Source organism: Carassius auratus, chromosome 2 (genome assembly GCF_003368295.1).
Source record: "Carassius auratus strain Wakin chromosome 2, ASM336829v1, whole genome shotgun sequence".
In the NCBI taxonomy this organism is placed as follows: Eukaryota; Metazoa; Chordata; class Actinopteri; order Cypriniformes; family Cyprinidae; genus Carassius; species Carassius auratus.
Genome location: NC_039244.1, coordinates 18,990,624 through 19,007,142, shown reverse-complemented (window position 1 = coordinate 19,007,142; position 16,519 = coordinate 18,990,624). Strand labels below are relative to the sequence as shown.

At 39.5% G+C, this 16,519-nt stretch overlaps 1 protein-coding gene across 6 annotated transcripts in view; it reads left to right on the top strand.

Moving 5' to 3' along the window:
- The window catches only part of LOC113119104 (ras GTPase-activating protein nGAP-like), a 72,538-nt gene that overhangs the window by 54,483 nt on the left and 1,536 nt on the right, over positions 1-16,519 (top strand). For 4 of the 6 annotated variants that reach the window (XM_026288344.1, XM_026288318.1, XM_026288357.1 and 1 more), the window contains 13 exons: positions 1,774-1,886; positions 7,224-7,377; positions 7,602-7,700; positions 7,796-8,350; positions 8,430-8,574; positions 8,655-8,799; positions 9,611-9,847; positions 10,108-10,309; positions 11,469-11,668; positions 12,504-13,464; positions 13,550-13,681; positions 13,764-13,966; positions 14,217-14,304. In XM_026288344.1, the coding sequence (XP_026144129.1) occupies positions 1,774-1,886; positions 7,224-7,377; positions 7,602-7,700; positions 7,796-8,350; positions 8,430-8,574; positions 8,655-8,799; positions 9,611-9,847; positions 10,108-10,309; positions 11,469-11,668; positions 12,504-13,464; positions 13,550-13,681; positions 13,764-13,966; positions 14,217-14,304 (3,234 nt within the window). Of the gene's footprint in view, positions 1-1,773; positions 1,887-7,223; positions 7,378-7,601; positions 7,701-7,795; positions 8,351-8,429; positions 8,575-8,654; positions 8,800-9,610; positions 9,848-10,107; positions 10,310-11,468; positions 11,669-12,503; positions 13,465-13,549; positions 13,682-13,763; positions 13,967-14,216; positions 14,305-14,520; positions 14,552-16,519 lie in introns of all 6 variants that reach the window. The other 2 variants (XM_026288335.1, XM_026288326.1) reach the window with 2 other exon arrangements.

Sequence of the window (16,519 nt, the reverse complement as noted above, 5' to 3'; positions counted from 1 at the left end):
TATAGGCTTGAAACTGTAAATTACTCTCATTTTTGTATTTTTTTTTATATTTGTGTCGCTGCCATTAGTTAGTCCCCACTGTCAATCATCGTCTATTACATGTCACACTGCACTGATGTAGAAACAGAGCAGGGATACATGCCCCACTTTAATCACCCTCTTGAGCCCCTGATTAGTGAAGCGTCATCCTCCTCCGTTTATCTCCAGCCACTAATGGTCTTCCTTATTCCAGGCCAGTTCCTAAGTATGAGGACAGAAGTTCAGCACAATGATATATCTATATATACAGTGTAATAATACTTTGTAAGTTTGCACAATCAAATTTGTTCCTTTTTTTTTTTTTGCATGAACAACGAGCAAACACTGCCTCTGATAGCATTATAGTAACAAAGGCACATCCTGGAAACGGAGCCTCTGAGATGCATTAGAAATTGTTTAATGATATTTTTAACCAGGCATGAAGTGGGACAAGGCAGATATTTATCTCCAGCATTTCTGTGTGTCATTTTTTCCATTCCTGTTGAGGAAGCATATAATTGATATATGAATTATGTGGAGACTGCATTGAAGCCTGTCAGTCTGCAGTGTAGCCTGAATTTTAAGATACATCAACAGTAATCACAAGATTCCCAGAGGTGTGGAAACCAGATAACAGAACAAAAAATATGATTATTATTCTTAATAATTATAACATTTATTGGTAACCCTTTACAATAAGGTTCCATTTTTTTATTGTTAGCTAATGTATGATTAACTAGCATGACAAACAAGTAAAAATGCATTTATTACATTATGTTAATATTAGTTAATAAAAATACAGTTGTTCATTATTCATGTTAATTCACGGTGCATTAACTAATGTTAACAAGCACAACTTTAGTGTTTTTAACAATGCATTAGTAAATGTTGAAATTAACATGAACTAAGCTCAATAAATGCTGTGGAAGAATTTTCATGCTTAGTACATGTTAACTAAAATAGTTAACTAATGTTAACTAACGAACCTTATTGTAAAGTGGTACCCATTTATTTATTTATTTATTTATTTATTTAGGTTGTGTCTCCTACAGTTTCAATCAATCAGATTTCAGAGGTTTTACAAATGTATTTATTTAGTGAGTTATTGTGCTCCTCCTACTAACTGAAATGAGTTAATAACACACTCACACCGGATACGAATAGATATGCTTATGCTGAGAATTTTTTGTGTTCTGTTTTTACTGAAACCTCATAAGAACAGCTCATTCTGACCAAATATTACTTGCATGCATATCCACAGGTGGCTGTTTGAACTCTCTGACTTGGTTACTTATTAATATTTTGTTTTCCTTCAAGACACTGAGCAAGCACTGACTGTGCAACAAGCAGACGTTAAACTATTCAGCTGGCCTTGGCTGGCCCTTATTTCTTCGTGCGAGTGCATTTTCACTGCCAAGATAGACTGATATGTCTGCTGAAATGGTCTGTTGGATTTTACTTCAGCTGCCTGTCGTCTGATGTTCAAACCTGCTTTAGAAAGGTCAATGAAGTCTTTGTGAAGTTGCCTTCTGCTTCGTTGTGTAGGTGCCGTTTTCTGTGTCATGTTCTCAGGGTCTTTCAGCGAGTGCTGTCCATGTATAATTGATCATGACTTTAAAACTGTATGCACAGACACTCATGAACAAGTTTGAGTCATGCCGGCCACAGCCACACACTAAGCCATCATTCACCGACTGAAAAACATGAGTTTCTTAAAGGGACACATCTGACTTTTTCTACGCTTCTTCTTCACAGGGTTTTTTAAGTAAGCGACTGAAAGGATCCATCAAAAGGACGAAGAGTCAAACAAAGCTGGACCGCAACACAAGTTTTAAACTCCCGTCGCTACGACCAACAGAAAATGACAGGTACGACTTACGCTTGATTTTTTTCTCATGAATGTAATCATTCACAAACCTCACTCAATTTCCTTCAGTATTTTTTTATTTATTTTTTTGTCTCTACCCAGAATTTAAGAAACGGATGTGCATTTATCTTTCAGATGATGAGTTCAAAGCCATTTTATTTCATTTTACACTGATTTAATAGATATGTTTGAATGGATTGTTTTCTATGGACCTTTTATAGTAAAATAATAGTTATACGTTTTTCACTTTTCTTTAATTATAAGCAACTATTCACAAAAGGGTTTGGGTGCTTGTATAACAAGGCCAACAATTCTGCTTAAATTCATCCTTGTCTTATAGAGAGCAGCTGGTTGTATAATACGCTGTGCTGGGACCTGGCATAACACGAGATCCATTTTAAAAGAAATGTTAAACCTTTCAGGCAGTCTGACAGCTCTCTGGCAGAACCGTCCCTAACAAAGCTACAGCGTTAGAACTGCACTTTAAACCGCACTTAAGCTACCAGTCAAACATTTGGATTCATTTGATTTTTGACTGCACTTTTTTTTCTACTGCCATCTAGTGGAATGCGCTGGCTGTGTGACAAATGTTTTGGCTTCCTAGCAGAGGCCAGTTCGCCCATTTAGAATTGAAAAATCCTTCTCCATTGAGCAACATTCAGTTCCCATGTGTTCTAGCATAAAGAAGTCTTGTTTTATTTTATTTTCTGAGCTGTTGTTGGACCGTTCCTGCGTGCCAATAAAAATCTTTCTACTTTAATTGCCATCAGAAAGTTCCATTTGTTTTCTGATGAAATGGAATATATATCGTCTTAAACGGACTCCCCAAAAATGTATCTTTCTCCACTGATCATGTTTCGGTGAAATTCAATTGTTTTGCTTTGCTTTGCCTTTCTTTAGTTTGATCCCCCCCCCCCCCCCCACACCCCAAAACATTTTGTTTGACCCCGAAAAATCATTGGTTCATTAATCACCAGTTAACAGTTCCTATTTGTTCTAAAAAAAAAAAAAGTATTTAATTTGACTTTATCTGCCTTTAAGATAAATGGCTTTCTTCAGGTGTTATTGACTGTCCACCCAGATGATGTTGTATCACATGGACAGTGGCTCTTTGTTTTCTGTCATTTGATTTTTCAGATTTGCTCGTGATTTACTTCTTCTCTGTGCTGCAGTTGGGTGTGTAAGGAGGATTAATGATAAGCAGGGCTGTTAATAGCATTAGGGAAAGTCACTTTTGCTTTATTATCATATCATAGAGAGTGTCTCACAGGCCCGAGGGCTGAATTAGGGCTGGTTACCTATGGTGACAAACCAGAAGTTGCATTTCCACCCTTTCTGTTGGTGTTAGTTGGAACATGGTGGAGACTTTGGGCTCTGACTGTGATGTTGCTGGTGGATCTGCTCTCTCTGTATACTCTAATGGCCACAGCTGCTGCGGTTAGACTACAGATGAGGAGGAGATGCGATTCTAATCACTCTGAGTTCTCATGCTGCTCCTTGTGGATTGAGTGCATCTGTTTTGAGGAGCTCTTGCTCATAAAGTAATTCTGGGAAGGAGTGTGTGAGTGTTGTGGGGCATGTGGTTGTTTCAGTGTGGCCAAGACAGAGGAACTGCATGTGACAGTTTGATTGAGATGAATTACAGCTGAACTCTCGGCTCACATCTGTCACTACATTCACACATGCGCTTACATGCACATGTTTGGGTGCATTTAAAGGGATAGTTGACCCGAAAATTATATTGTATATTGTGGGGTGTAAATAGCGCAACATATAATCGCCATGGGGAAAATAAAATGAGAATGGATTAACTTTACACCCCTTTCCTGCTTGGAGGCGCGACGGAGACCATAACATCTGAATATTTATTTATATAGCAAGTCAACATTGAAAATAAGGGAAATTTCTTGGTTTACTCATCCAAAATACGGGAAATTTCAACATTCATCTTTTTGTTGCTATCCCCCTGCTGACATAAAAAATTTGAACTACAAAACTGCTGCATTAACTAACGTTAAGCGATTTGTGAAGCTAGGTCTAACGTGACTTTAGTTACAGATTGGCGTGAAATCGTGCTCTCACAACAACCACGCTATCTTAAAAAGCCCAACATCATGCTAAGGTTGCTTTCAAGTAAGCAAAATGATGCTTTGAATACTGCTGTTTCGCTGGAAGGACAAGGAGTAGCAACAGGACAACAACACAGAGACTTGACAGGTCCGATTGAAGAGCTAACGGGATATTTTACAGGAAAATACCCATCCATTTGTGAACTGTACATGAGACTTCAATGACTTGTAGCTTCGGAACTATTCTGAAGTGTAGGCGCTCACAAAACAAACAAGGTAGCCGAAGATATCTTTTATGCAAAAGTGCGGTAGCAAGTCTCCGTCGGTACTCCACTATTTGATGGGAATTTCATATGGATCCAAACCGTTAATAGTGCCGATTTTGTCCACATACCGGTCCCTGGCATCCATATTTAGCGTATCCCTATAAATCCCATAACCTTATCACGATTTTACCATCTTTTCTCTTTCTCCTAACTCTGCTTCTTCTCGTTCGATTTGATGTATGTTTACATTCGCGAGGCTGCCAGCAGGACCGCCACGTCCCAGAATGCAACGTGGCGGCCAAGCCCTATAGGTTCCCATTGTAATCATGCCAAGAGTTAGCTTAAGCTAACTAAACCCCTCTTCAGATAAGGCTACAGTTTCCTCTTTCTTGGCTTTGCTGAATAGCTGGCAATGGGAAAACATTTGAACTCTTAGCTGAAAAGAAAATGTTAATGACACATTAGAGGCTTTGAAGTAATCGACCTTTGCCATAGCAGAATCACCTCTCACTATGTGGTCTGAATGAAAATACTAGTCCTGTATTCATAGTGGACTTTTAGCTTTGACTATAAAGAGCTTAAATGTGGCTCTGCAGTCCCAGCGGACCGATTAGATTTCTTGGATCAAGGAGGAGAGCTGTGTCCGGGTACAGGCTGACTGTGCACTGATCTGCTTAGCTGTCCGAGTCAGCGCAGGTGAAACATATCGAGAGCTGGAAGTGTGCCCTCCGTCAGGAGTCACCCTCCTGTTTCTGCATCAGCTGTCCGATTCAGTGTACCATGCCTTTGTAAATGGAGCCGGAAAGAGATACCTTCAGGATGGAGGAGATGGATTGATGTATCTTGAACTACACATTGTCATATGCAATTACACTGGGTCTCACAAACCCCAGACAAGATTCAGAAGGTTCAGTAAGTGAGTCAGTTCAGTAAATTTGCTGACCGATTCAGCGAGTTTAATCTGGTGAAAGATCCATTAAACTGATTTGTGATTCGATAGCTTGTGAGTCTGAGCAGTGTTATTAAAAGAGCTAACTCGCAGGGTTTGTGTGTTCATGAATCGCACTACATTGGGTGTGCTGTGTTTTTTTGTTTTTTCATACAACCAGAGAAGGCATGTTGTCTTTTGTATAACTGGATTATATTCACTTCTGACTGGAAGATCACATCTCGGGGGGAAATAAGGGGTAATGTGGACAGATAATGGATGTTTTGTGATAAATGATGGGTCCTGTGTTTGGGTTCTGTTGGGATGTGAGCCAGATGAGTGGCCAGTCATTGTGGTTATCTGGTTTTTATCTAAGTCAGCAGGCATCACCACAATTTCTCATAATGAGAGTAACTGATGCCAGCATATTTTCTATTAGGCACTTCTGCCAGGATAGTACATGTTACGTGACTAACTCTCTGATCGTATGTGCTATATTATTGCATTCAACCTTATAGCAATTGAATCGCTGCATTTAATTTGAGAGTATATGTACAGAATGATGCGTCTGATGTGCGATAGACGCAACAGTCACCAGCACATGCTGCACCACCAACAGCCTGCCCCAGGTAGTGCCAGTTCAGTAAGGCATTGTTATTTATTTAGGGGGTGCTGTAGGCCTACTTGTAATAAAATGAAAAGTAAAATACACAAATAGCTTTAAGATACTTGTGATTCTGAATATATAAAGCAGTCATTTTTGTCAAAATCATGAATCTGTTTTGATTTTAAAAGTCTGAAGCTATAGCTTACATGAATTAAAATCACAAACATGACGCTTGTAAATTAAAGAATTTAATATATACAGATTTATTCATTAATATGTAAAAAAAATTCAAATGGATTATAAAAACTTTAATAAAAGATTTTTTGAATTGTTGCAGCTCTTTTGCTTAAGACCATCTGTTCATTTTAAATCCACAAAGAAAATGTTAAGGTTTCAACTCATTCGGTCTAAAAACTAAAAAACTTTTTATTAGTTTTATTAGTTCTAACAAATGTTTTTGCTCAAAACGAACCAAATTTTAAATAATCAGAAAAAAAACAGACTTTGTGTTGTTTCAAATCAAAAGGAAATTTATAACCGTTTAGCCAGAATGATTTGAAAATTATCGGCAAAATCTACCATAGTTTTTACAGTATTTTTGATCAAATAAATGCAGCCTTGTTGAGCATAAAAGACTTCTTTCAAAAACATGGTAGAACGTATGTATTCTGTGTATGATATGATATTACTGCATTTTCTCTTCTCGTCTCATTTTAAGACTGAATTCTCTGTGTGTGTGTGTGTGTGTGTGGGGGGGGGGGAAGTGTTAAAGCTGTTTATGTAGTCAACTCATCCCTCGCTCCTCAGCTCCTCATAGGGCGGTCCCCATGGTAACATTCTCACGGGGACTTGGCATTGGCCGGCCCTCTCTGTCTTGTTTGTCACATCAGCTTTCTGCATCCTTTTTAACTTCACCTGAGCTACAGTGAAGTACCTCTACACCTGCAGCAAAAAAAGGAAGTGAAAACTATTGGATAGCAGTCTTCGTTTCATTACAGGAATGCGTTAATATCCTGATATGCTCTTGGGAGACTCCTTCAAGTGGATCGTTAGTTGTTTTTCGTAGGTATAAACTCTCTTTCTGGAAGCAGTGAGATTGTGGAATTGGTTTCTTGTCAGATTTTATAATAAATATTGCTTTGTCTACGGTAAACAAGTAGAAATTGATTATTGGGTGCGTTTATCTAAAATGAAATGATTGTTTTTGTCTGAAACACTCACTCTCTTACGTTTGACTGCCTCCCTGTGGCCGTACTAAAAGGTCCTCAAAGTTCGTCGGAGATTATAATCAATCTCTCTGAGCCAAAATGATTAGTCACGGTTCTTATTCGCCTATCAAATCTCCTGTGGCTCAGGACACGGTGTTCTGAAATCTAAGAATCGGATTCATTATTATTATTATTAAATGATCTGGCTGAATCTTGAGCGGTTGAGCAAAAGCTTCTGTTGTTTCTGTGTGCTGTTGTAGGTCGCGAGGCCTTACCAAATTGAAGGAGTCCTGTTCCCATGAGTCTTTGCTGAGTCCAGGCAGTGCTGTTGAAGCTCTTGATCTGAGTATGGAGGAGGACGTCTACATCAAACCTTTACACAGCAGTATTCTTGGACAAGACTTCTGCTTTGAGGTACAAAGCATTATTGCTCTTTTGTGAGCCACTTTGGCTAAAAGCATCCGATTAATGAATAAATGTAAATGCAATCAAACTGAACCATAGGAAGAGAAAAGACCATCAGTAAACCACAGCACAAACACAGAATATTTTGGAAGGGTTATATTGAATACAGTCTTCATAACATATGGGTTAAATGAATGATTTCCTTCATGAATGAAGTCCCTCTCCTCATGTAGGTGGCATATTCGGGTGGAAGTAAGTGCTTCAGCTGCTCCTCTGCAGCTGAACGGGACAAATGGATGGAGAACCTCAAGAGAACTGTGCAGCCTAATAAGGTGACCACCAGATGCTGGTTTTTTGTTGTCGTTTCCTTTAATCAATACAAAAGCATGCATGCTTGTTCTATACTTACTGTGGGTTCAATCACCAGGACAACCGCCGACGGGCGGAAAACATCCTCCGTCTGTGGATCATCGAAGCCAAAGATCTGCCACCGAAAAAGAAGTATTTCTGTGAGCTGTGTCTGGATGACGTGCTGTACGCCCGCACCACCAGCAAAACCCGCTCTGACTGCCTTTTCTGGGGGGAGCACTTTGAGTTCGCCGGTGTGCCGGCCATTAAGAGCGTCACTGTACACATCTACCGTGATGTTGACAAGAAAAAGAAGAAGGACAAAAACAACTATGTGGGCCTGGTGAACATACCAGTGCAGGTAGTGATGGGAAGACAGTTTGTGGAGAAATGGTATCCGGTCAGCACCCCCACCACCAGCAAATCCAAAGGCGGAGGCCCCTCCATCCGCATCAAATCTCGCTTCCAGACTGTCTCCATCCTGCCAATGGAGCAGTACAAGGAGTTTGCCGAATTTGTGACCAATAACTATACCATGCTGTGCTCTGTGTTGGAGCCCGTCATCAGCGTGAAGAACAAAGAGGAGATGGCCAGCGCGCTTGTGCACATACTGCAGAGCACGGGACGAGCGAAGGTACGATGCCATTTAACTTCTCATTTACTTAAATGCACCATAAATCACTTTGTTTATGACTGAAACCTGCCTTTATTAGGACTTCCTAACAGATCTGGTGATGTCTGAGGTGGATCGCTGCGCTGACCATGACGTGCTGATCTTTAGGGAGAACACGCTAGCCACCAAAGCTATTGAAGAATACCTCAAATTGGTGGGACAGAAGTACCTACATGATGCACTAGGTAAATTAGGAAAAAAGTTTGCTCATCATGGCTTTTGTAACAAGTAGACCCTTTAATATATGTTTGTGCTTGCTTTGCAGGAGAGTTTATTAAAGCCCTTTATGAGTCAGATGAAAATTGTGAAGTAGACCCATCGAAGTGCTCCAGCGCTGAGCTTCCTGAGCACCAAAGTAACCTAAAAATGTGCTGTGAGCTGGCCCTCTGCAAGATCATCAACTCTTACTGGTAACGTTTTCAATTCCTAAAACTTGACATAATTTATGTAAAGCGTAAACTTTAACAGTAGCTAAGAAGAAACTTGAATAACAAAAAAACAAAACAAAGAAAAGAATCTATGTAGGGTTCACAGTAATTAAAATAGTGGTTTTCTTGTGAGTGATCTCCATAAAATGTTTCAAAGAATTATTCTTCAAAAATTCTGAACAATTGGAAAAGTCTTAAATTGGGTTTCCAGACTTTTTATATTCAGAGTCGTTCAAAAGCTTATGGTCAGTAAGATTTTTTTTTTAAGAAATTACTTTTATACAATGAGGATGTGCTAAATTGATCAAAAGCGATCATTACAATTTTTATAAAGTGAACAGTTATAACATGTACAAAATTTCTTTTTCAATAAAATTCTTATGAATTTTTTATTTTCAAAGAATCCTGACAAGAATATATTTATATATGATAATCATACGTTTTCAACACTGATAATAATAAGAAATACTGATTTCTAAAGGTTCACATGAAACTGTAATGGCTGCAGAAATATTAGCTTTGCCATCACAGAAATAAAATACATTTTAAAATTAAAAAAATAATAATTTACGGTAAATTGTAGTAACATTTACAGACTCTGTGAGCATAAGAAATGTCTTTCAAAACATGATGAATAATTGCCGACCCAACAGCAGTATATGTTTATGGAGTTCACGATGTTTCTACTGGTAACTACATACACAACTACATTGCTCTTCTTTGTAGTTTGTTCATATGCTCATGTTTGCAATAGCATTAGCTCCATCCTAACTTGTTGCTGTGCTCTTTTCAGTGTGTTTCCACGTGAACTGAAGGAGGTGTTTGCATCCTGGAAGCAGCAGTGTCATGCTCGAGGGAAGCAGGACATCAGTCAGCGTCTGATTAGCGCATCGCTCTTCCTGCGTTTCCTGTGCCCTGCCATCATGTCCCCTTCGCTCTTCAATCTCATGCAGGAATACCCCGACGACCGTACCTCTCGAACACTCACCCTCATTGCCAAAGTCATCCAGAATCTCGCTAACTTTGCCAAGTATGTCAGGAACACTCTTCATACAGTTCACAATGTTTATTTCATAAAATTCTAATTATTAATTAAATAGTTTCAGGATTTTGAATGTGAAAATGGAAAATTGAGTCAAAATTATGGAATCCAGGTTAACGGTTTACATGACACTAACATAATTCACATTTGATGTTATGTTTTAATATTATAATATTCTTGTGTGTGTAAATGCAGTCATTGTGAAACGCTTTCAGTACTTTAGAATTTTTTGTTCTTTGTTACATCAGATTCGGAAACAAAGAGGAGTACATGGCCTTCATGAATGACTTCCTGGAGCACGAGTGGGCTGGTATGACTCGATTTCTGCTTGAGATCTCGAATCTTGAGACTATCTCCAACAACCCGGGCTTTGAGGGCTACATCGACCTGGGCCGTGAGCTGTCGGTGTTACACTCGCTACTGTGGGAGGTGGTGTCTCAGCTGGACAAGGTACTGAAATCCTTTCAAACCATTAGACTGCAACAATACCTCTTACAATGAAATCTGCCCTAGGCTCAAGTCTGGTTTTACAGAGATTTAGAACAGCTGAGCATCAATTTGTTCAAGAGGCGTGACAGTGGTGGGGTAAAAACACACCTGCCTACCAGAGATATTATATAAACCTCTTTTTTTTCATTAAAAAGTTTTAGACATAGAAATAAACAGGACTTACACAACATAAACAAATGCAACATGAATGGTACTCACCAAAAAATTGCAAAGTGCACATTTAATTTATTAATTAAGAGAGCCCACATCTCCAAATCAGGAAGCACGTTACATACCTCAGAGGTATTGCTGCAAATGTTATGTTGAGCTGTGTGCTTCATGTCAGTAATGCTTTATCCCCACTGAACGCTGTAAGGATTTAGCTGATTTTAAATGTTATCACCAACCTGGTATTGCAGTACATTGAATGGCTACGTATGACCCCAAAAAAAAGCTTTGCACTTGTTTGCAGTGTTAATGTCATAACTCATTGTCTAGGTTAAGTTAGCCTCAAGGTTAATGGCCCTGTTTAAACTGGAACAGTCTGTTTAATGACATTGGACACAGTGCATTCACGCATCCCCACGCGTCCTTCCCCTATCTCTCACTGACCTGTTGCGTCTGGAGCATGGTTTTGTTTTGACTGCAGTTAAAACCTCCCTGCACAATATTTTTGTTTCTTGCCATGAGTTAATTCATCGCATCCTTTATTTTATCTTATCTCAGACATAACCTTCTGTTGTTGTGTGATGCATGGCCTGCATTTGACCATTTTTACCCCTTTTGTTTCTGTTAATTGTTTTTGAAATGGCTTTTGTCATTTTTGTAGAAGCATGCGTTTGTTTTTTCTTTAATTTATCCCTAATTTGACTTTTTTCTTTTGTTTTGTCCTCTGTTTACCCATGACACTATCCATTCCACCCTTTCCTGTCCGACACACTGTGTCTCCATGGTTATGCTGTTCTATCACCAATGCATTATGGTGCCTACTATCTCGACCAACCAAAAAAAACCTCCTGCCAACCCACCAATCTGCCATCTGCACCCTCATACTCTGGGGCTCCATGTGGTTGCCCTCTGTGGTCCTCAATGTGGTTACCATGGTAACGCACCAACCCAGGGTGACAATTCCTTCCTGCAGGCGACGGTGGCCAAACTGGGGCCCCTGCCACGTATTCTTGGCGATATCACCCGCTCGCTGTCCAGCCCCACCCCCATCCAGCAGCAGCTCAGGCGCTTCCAGGACCATAGCTCCGCTCATGACATCAGTGGAAGCGTGTCCTCAGGACTGCAGAGAATATTCGAAGACCCAGCAGACAGGTAGGACATCGTTGGATTTAATAAATTTCTCTATCTATGAATCTTGTGCTATATTCTATTATATTCATCTATAGCCATAGTTGGGCTTTGTGTGAGAAATAGACTGAAATTATTTGGTTGTTATTCAAATATTATAGTAGTTTCTCACTCATGAAACTTGGTGTGTTCCTGAAAGGAGAAGAACATCATTGGTTCTCACATGTACTGAGAAAGTGCCAGGTTTGAACTTGTGGAAACATGAACATTATAAATTGCTATTTCTGGTTAAAGACGCAATGTAATGAAAGTAGTGACATAAATTTTCTTCTGTATTGTGACATACAGCCGAATGAAGCTGTTTTCATGCCAACTTTGTACGTCAAAAACATAGCCTTTGCGTGGTGACCTGTGGTGATTTGCATTTATAGCTCTATATTGGCTCTATTTTATCTTTGTTCTCGTACACAGCCAAAACACAACCAAAGATCACATTTAGAACTGGTCTAACCGGTTAATAATGGATAAATTGTCCCTGTCCTACATTTTTTTAGGGATAATTCATTTCACTCAAATGTACATCACAATTCAGAAGAAAAGATCTGTCCTAACTTCCATTTTATCGCAAATTTTAAATGGCTTTAGAACAGATGGCAGGCAAGCCTACTTATATTTTAAGGCCAATTTGTATCGGACAAGGAAAGACCACAATACATTGTAAAACCAAAGTATGAATGAACATTAGATTAGCACAAGTAACTTTCCAAAAACTCTGAGACTTTGAGACATTGAATTGGACCATTTAAATAAAATGCGCATGATTCTCATATATTCATTCTTGTGTATTTTGTATCTTCAGTGAAATGAGGAGCATCAAATCTCCTCTCCAGGAGCACGTGGAGGCCTTAGTCCGAGGGAAGCATCCTTTATTGGGTCAGCATTCCTCCACTCACAGCATGAGCTTCTCTGACAACGAGGAGCGAGACAGTCCGCTCCCGAATGGACGCAGTATATCTCTAATGGACCTCCAGGACTCTTACTTGGCAAAGGGGCATCCGGGTCCCAACTCTCTCAATGAAGCCCAACCTAGAATAGGCAGAATGGGCTCTCAGGCCTCCATCAGCCCTGTCCCTCCTCCACACCTCCACCAGCCCCCCGTCCATCCGAAAGTTCCCCAACTAAGAGACCATTTGTCCCAGAGTGCCCCACAAGTGCGGCGCCCTATACACCCCTCCCTCAGCCAGCAGCGCAGCCTGCAACCGCTGTCTTTCCAAAATCCTGTTTACCACCTCAGTAACCTGCACACACAATCCACACACTCAACCCAATCCATGCACTCTGCCCAGTCCCAGCAGCCAGGCTCCAGCTCAGAGAATCTGAGCACAGGCAGCTCTCGGAGCGCCAGTCCGAGTGCGTCAGGTGGCCGGGGAGCTACACCCAGAGCACGGATGCCCTCCACCAGCAGCATGGAGGAAGAACTCACTCGCAAAAGCATCCAGTGCCAGGAGACGCCTCCTCCCTCGGCACGCTGGCACCCTCCCCTTGCCGACCAGCACTCGGGAGCCCAGGTTGTGGTGGTACCGAAGCAGAGCAGTGCAGGTACAGCGCATATCGTGAAGGTGGAGCAACAGTGTCGAGGAGTGGGGGTGGCAGCAGGAAACGCAGGGTCGCGAACCCCAAGGTCACTTCCTCACAGCACTTCCCTGCGTAGCAGCAGCAGCGTCAACACTGAACCCATGCAGCAGAGCGGCGAGAGATCCAGACAGCAGTCCATGTGTTCCAGAGACAGTCCGGTTCCAGGAGGACGAGGCACCAAACAGGTAAAGACTGAGATGAGGAAAGAGAGTTTGCTTTATCCAGACACATTTGAACCCAAATAATGCTTTCTTTGCATGTGTCCATAAGGTACAGTCCGCTGTAGAGTCAGTCACCATGTCCCCAGTGGAGCGGACCGCAGCATGGGTCCTGAATAATGGCCAGTATGAAGATGGGGAAGAGGACGGACTGAGCAAAGATGAAGGCAAACATGTAGAGAAGGTACAACAAGCGATAAAGGAGAAATTGCTGCAAATGTGCGTTAGAGCTGGGTTTTAAGAGACTCTGCTCTTCTTCTCTGAAGTACGAACAGGAAATCTCAAAGCTGAAGGAGCGTCTGCGGGCGTCTAGTCGGCGACTGGAGGAATATGAGAAGCGGCTGCTGGCACAGGAACAGCAGATGCAGAAACTGCTCTTGGAATACAAGACTCGATTGGAAGACAGCGAAGACCGTCTGCGCAGACAACAGGAGGAGAAAGACAGCCAGATGAAGAGTATTATCTGCAGGTGAGTGCATGAACCGGCAGAGTATGACCAAATTTACAGTATATACTGTATTGAGGAGTGAGAATCTTACACTTTTTGGTGACTAAACATTTAGTAAACATGAAGGGTTCTGATGTGTTTACATTTTTACCTTTTAAATTGTCTGGTTCTTGTATACAACATATAAACGAAAGCATCCAACTTAAAAACCTGCAATGTCAAAATGATTTGTAAGTGTAAAATCAGGTTTTATACCATTTGTGGCTCATAGGCTGATGGCCGTGGAGGAAGAACTGAAGAGAGACCATGCAGAGATGCAGGCGGTCATAGACGCCAAACAGAAGATAATCGACGCACAGGTAATGCAGATTACCATATTAATCCGCTTGATAAATGCAAGAGAACTTTAGTGAGAGTTTGGAGATCATCTTAGTCTACTGTCTGGTTGTGAGGTGCTGGCCTGTGTGTGCTGCACAGTCAGTGGTATGCTTTGAACTCCCTCCTAAACCTCAGATGGTATTAAAACAAACAGGCTGCTGACTGGCTCATTGTTACTGTGTCCTACTGAATTCCAGGTCGCTAATGGAACTGAGGTAATACCAGCAGGCAAGTACAAGCAGAGCAGCTAGGCTTATGTAAGCGCTCCCCGATCCAACACCCATGCCTGGCCTGAACCTTTGCAGCACTCAGTCCTCTAAGCCATTTTGTTTCTCTCCACTTCAGACGATAAAATAAAACAAGGGTTAAAGGTGAAGTGTTATTGTCAATGATAAAAGACGCTCTGTCCAAATTGAATTTGCAGAGATGACGATAACAAAAATGTATCATAAAGAAAAATGTGTAATAAGTACAGAAAACAAATGGAAGCAAAATGTAAGCTAACCACACAAAGTATAGCTTTATGTTATTAATATTGTTACATATAATGATATTTTGTATTATATGTAACATTTTGTATTCAATTTGAATGTCATTTATGTAATTCATGTTTAATTGATTATTAGATATTTAAAAGGACTGTCCACCCAAAAATGAAAACTGTCATAATTATTCACTCTCATGTTGTTGCAGACCTTTAATGCATTTTTTTTCTGAGGAAAACAAAAGAAGATAAAAAATATTTTATAATATATTTTAGAAAAATGTTGTTAACCAAATGTTTCAATTCCCATTGACTTGACCCATTGTTTTTGTCCTGTATGGTTACCAGCATTCTTCAAAATACCTTCTTTTTTGTTTTTGTTTTTTTACATTCCACAGAATTAGAAACTCGTACAATTTTGTAAAGACATGAGGGTGAGTAAATGATGACAGAATTTTCATTTTGGGGTAGTCTTTCCCTTTAATTTATAATGTTTTAATTCGTATTACATTCAGTTCCTAATTAGGAACTAAAAAGTACTTGAAACTCTTCATGACACCATTAGTGCACTGTAGAAATTGCACACTTTACCTTTAAACTAGATATTTGAATATGTTTGCATACTGAAACTTTTCAGTCGTTGCCTGTTTTTTCATTTCCCTCTTTTTTTCTTTGTTTTTTATTCTCCTCCGGGTTGTTGAACGCTCATGCTTTTTCCCACATTTCAAAGCTGTCAGAGCATCTTCCTGATGTTTAGTGTGATGCTATTGAGGAATGTGTGTTAATAGGGATCTCTCGTAGCAGATTTAGTACCTGTTATATGTAAGCTCTAGCTTTGGCTGCAATTTTGTTTTTGTTTTTCCCTCCTTATTTTTGCCAAGTCCCTTCTTGATTGCCCATGCTGCCACACTCCCAGCACTGTAGATGGTGCCTGTGCACTCCTCAAATTACTACTGACCTGTTCAGAGAATTATTTAATTGTATACTGATGGTTTATCATTTATTTATGTGGTTTTTGTTTGCGTATGTTGCTTATACAGGATTGGAGTTGTGCTATTTATTATTATTTTTTGCTGTCCTTACAAACTTGCTCTTTTGCTTGTGTATGCTTTTGAAGACAGATTATTTTAGCACATGTGATTCTTCACTTGCCTGACCTCTGTCAGACTGGCACAAATTATTTTCTTATTCTTAGTTATTTCTTAGTCTTATTCACATTAATTATTATTTGTCCTTAAAATGAACTTAATTTTGTAGTTAATTTGGTTATACTTCGTTGAAAAACATACATGATAAAAAAAATTATAATAATAATTATTGAAATAATTATTTCATCTTTCCTTTGAACTTTTTCCTTTCTTTTTTTTTTTTTTTTTGCTAACATTCAGTTTCACCATCTATGTCCCGCATTTTTCCTTTTGGGCAATATTATTTGTTAGTAATTAATCTTTTTGAAGGAATATTCATGGTTTAATGTAATTTCAAGTGATTTATATATAGAATATATACTAGAAATACTAAAAATAGAATATAAAAGGTTGGTAGCATATAATGCGAAATTAAAATTCATTAACCTGAAAAAGCAAACCTACCTTTAATAATAAAACAATAAATAATAGAAGAAATTATACTAATATGTATACAATATAATAATAAATTAACATTTATATATATGTATTATAGTATAAAACATTTTTGTACACAGACGTTTT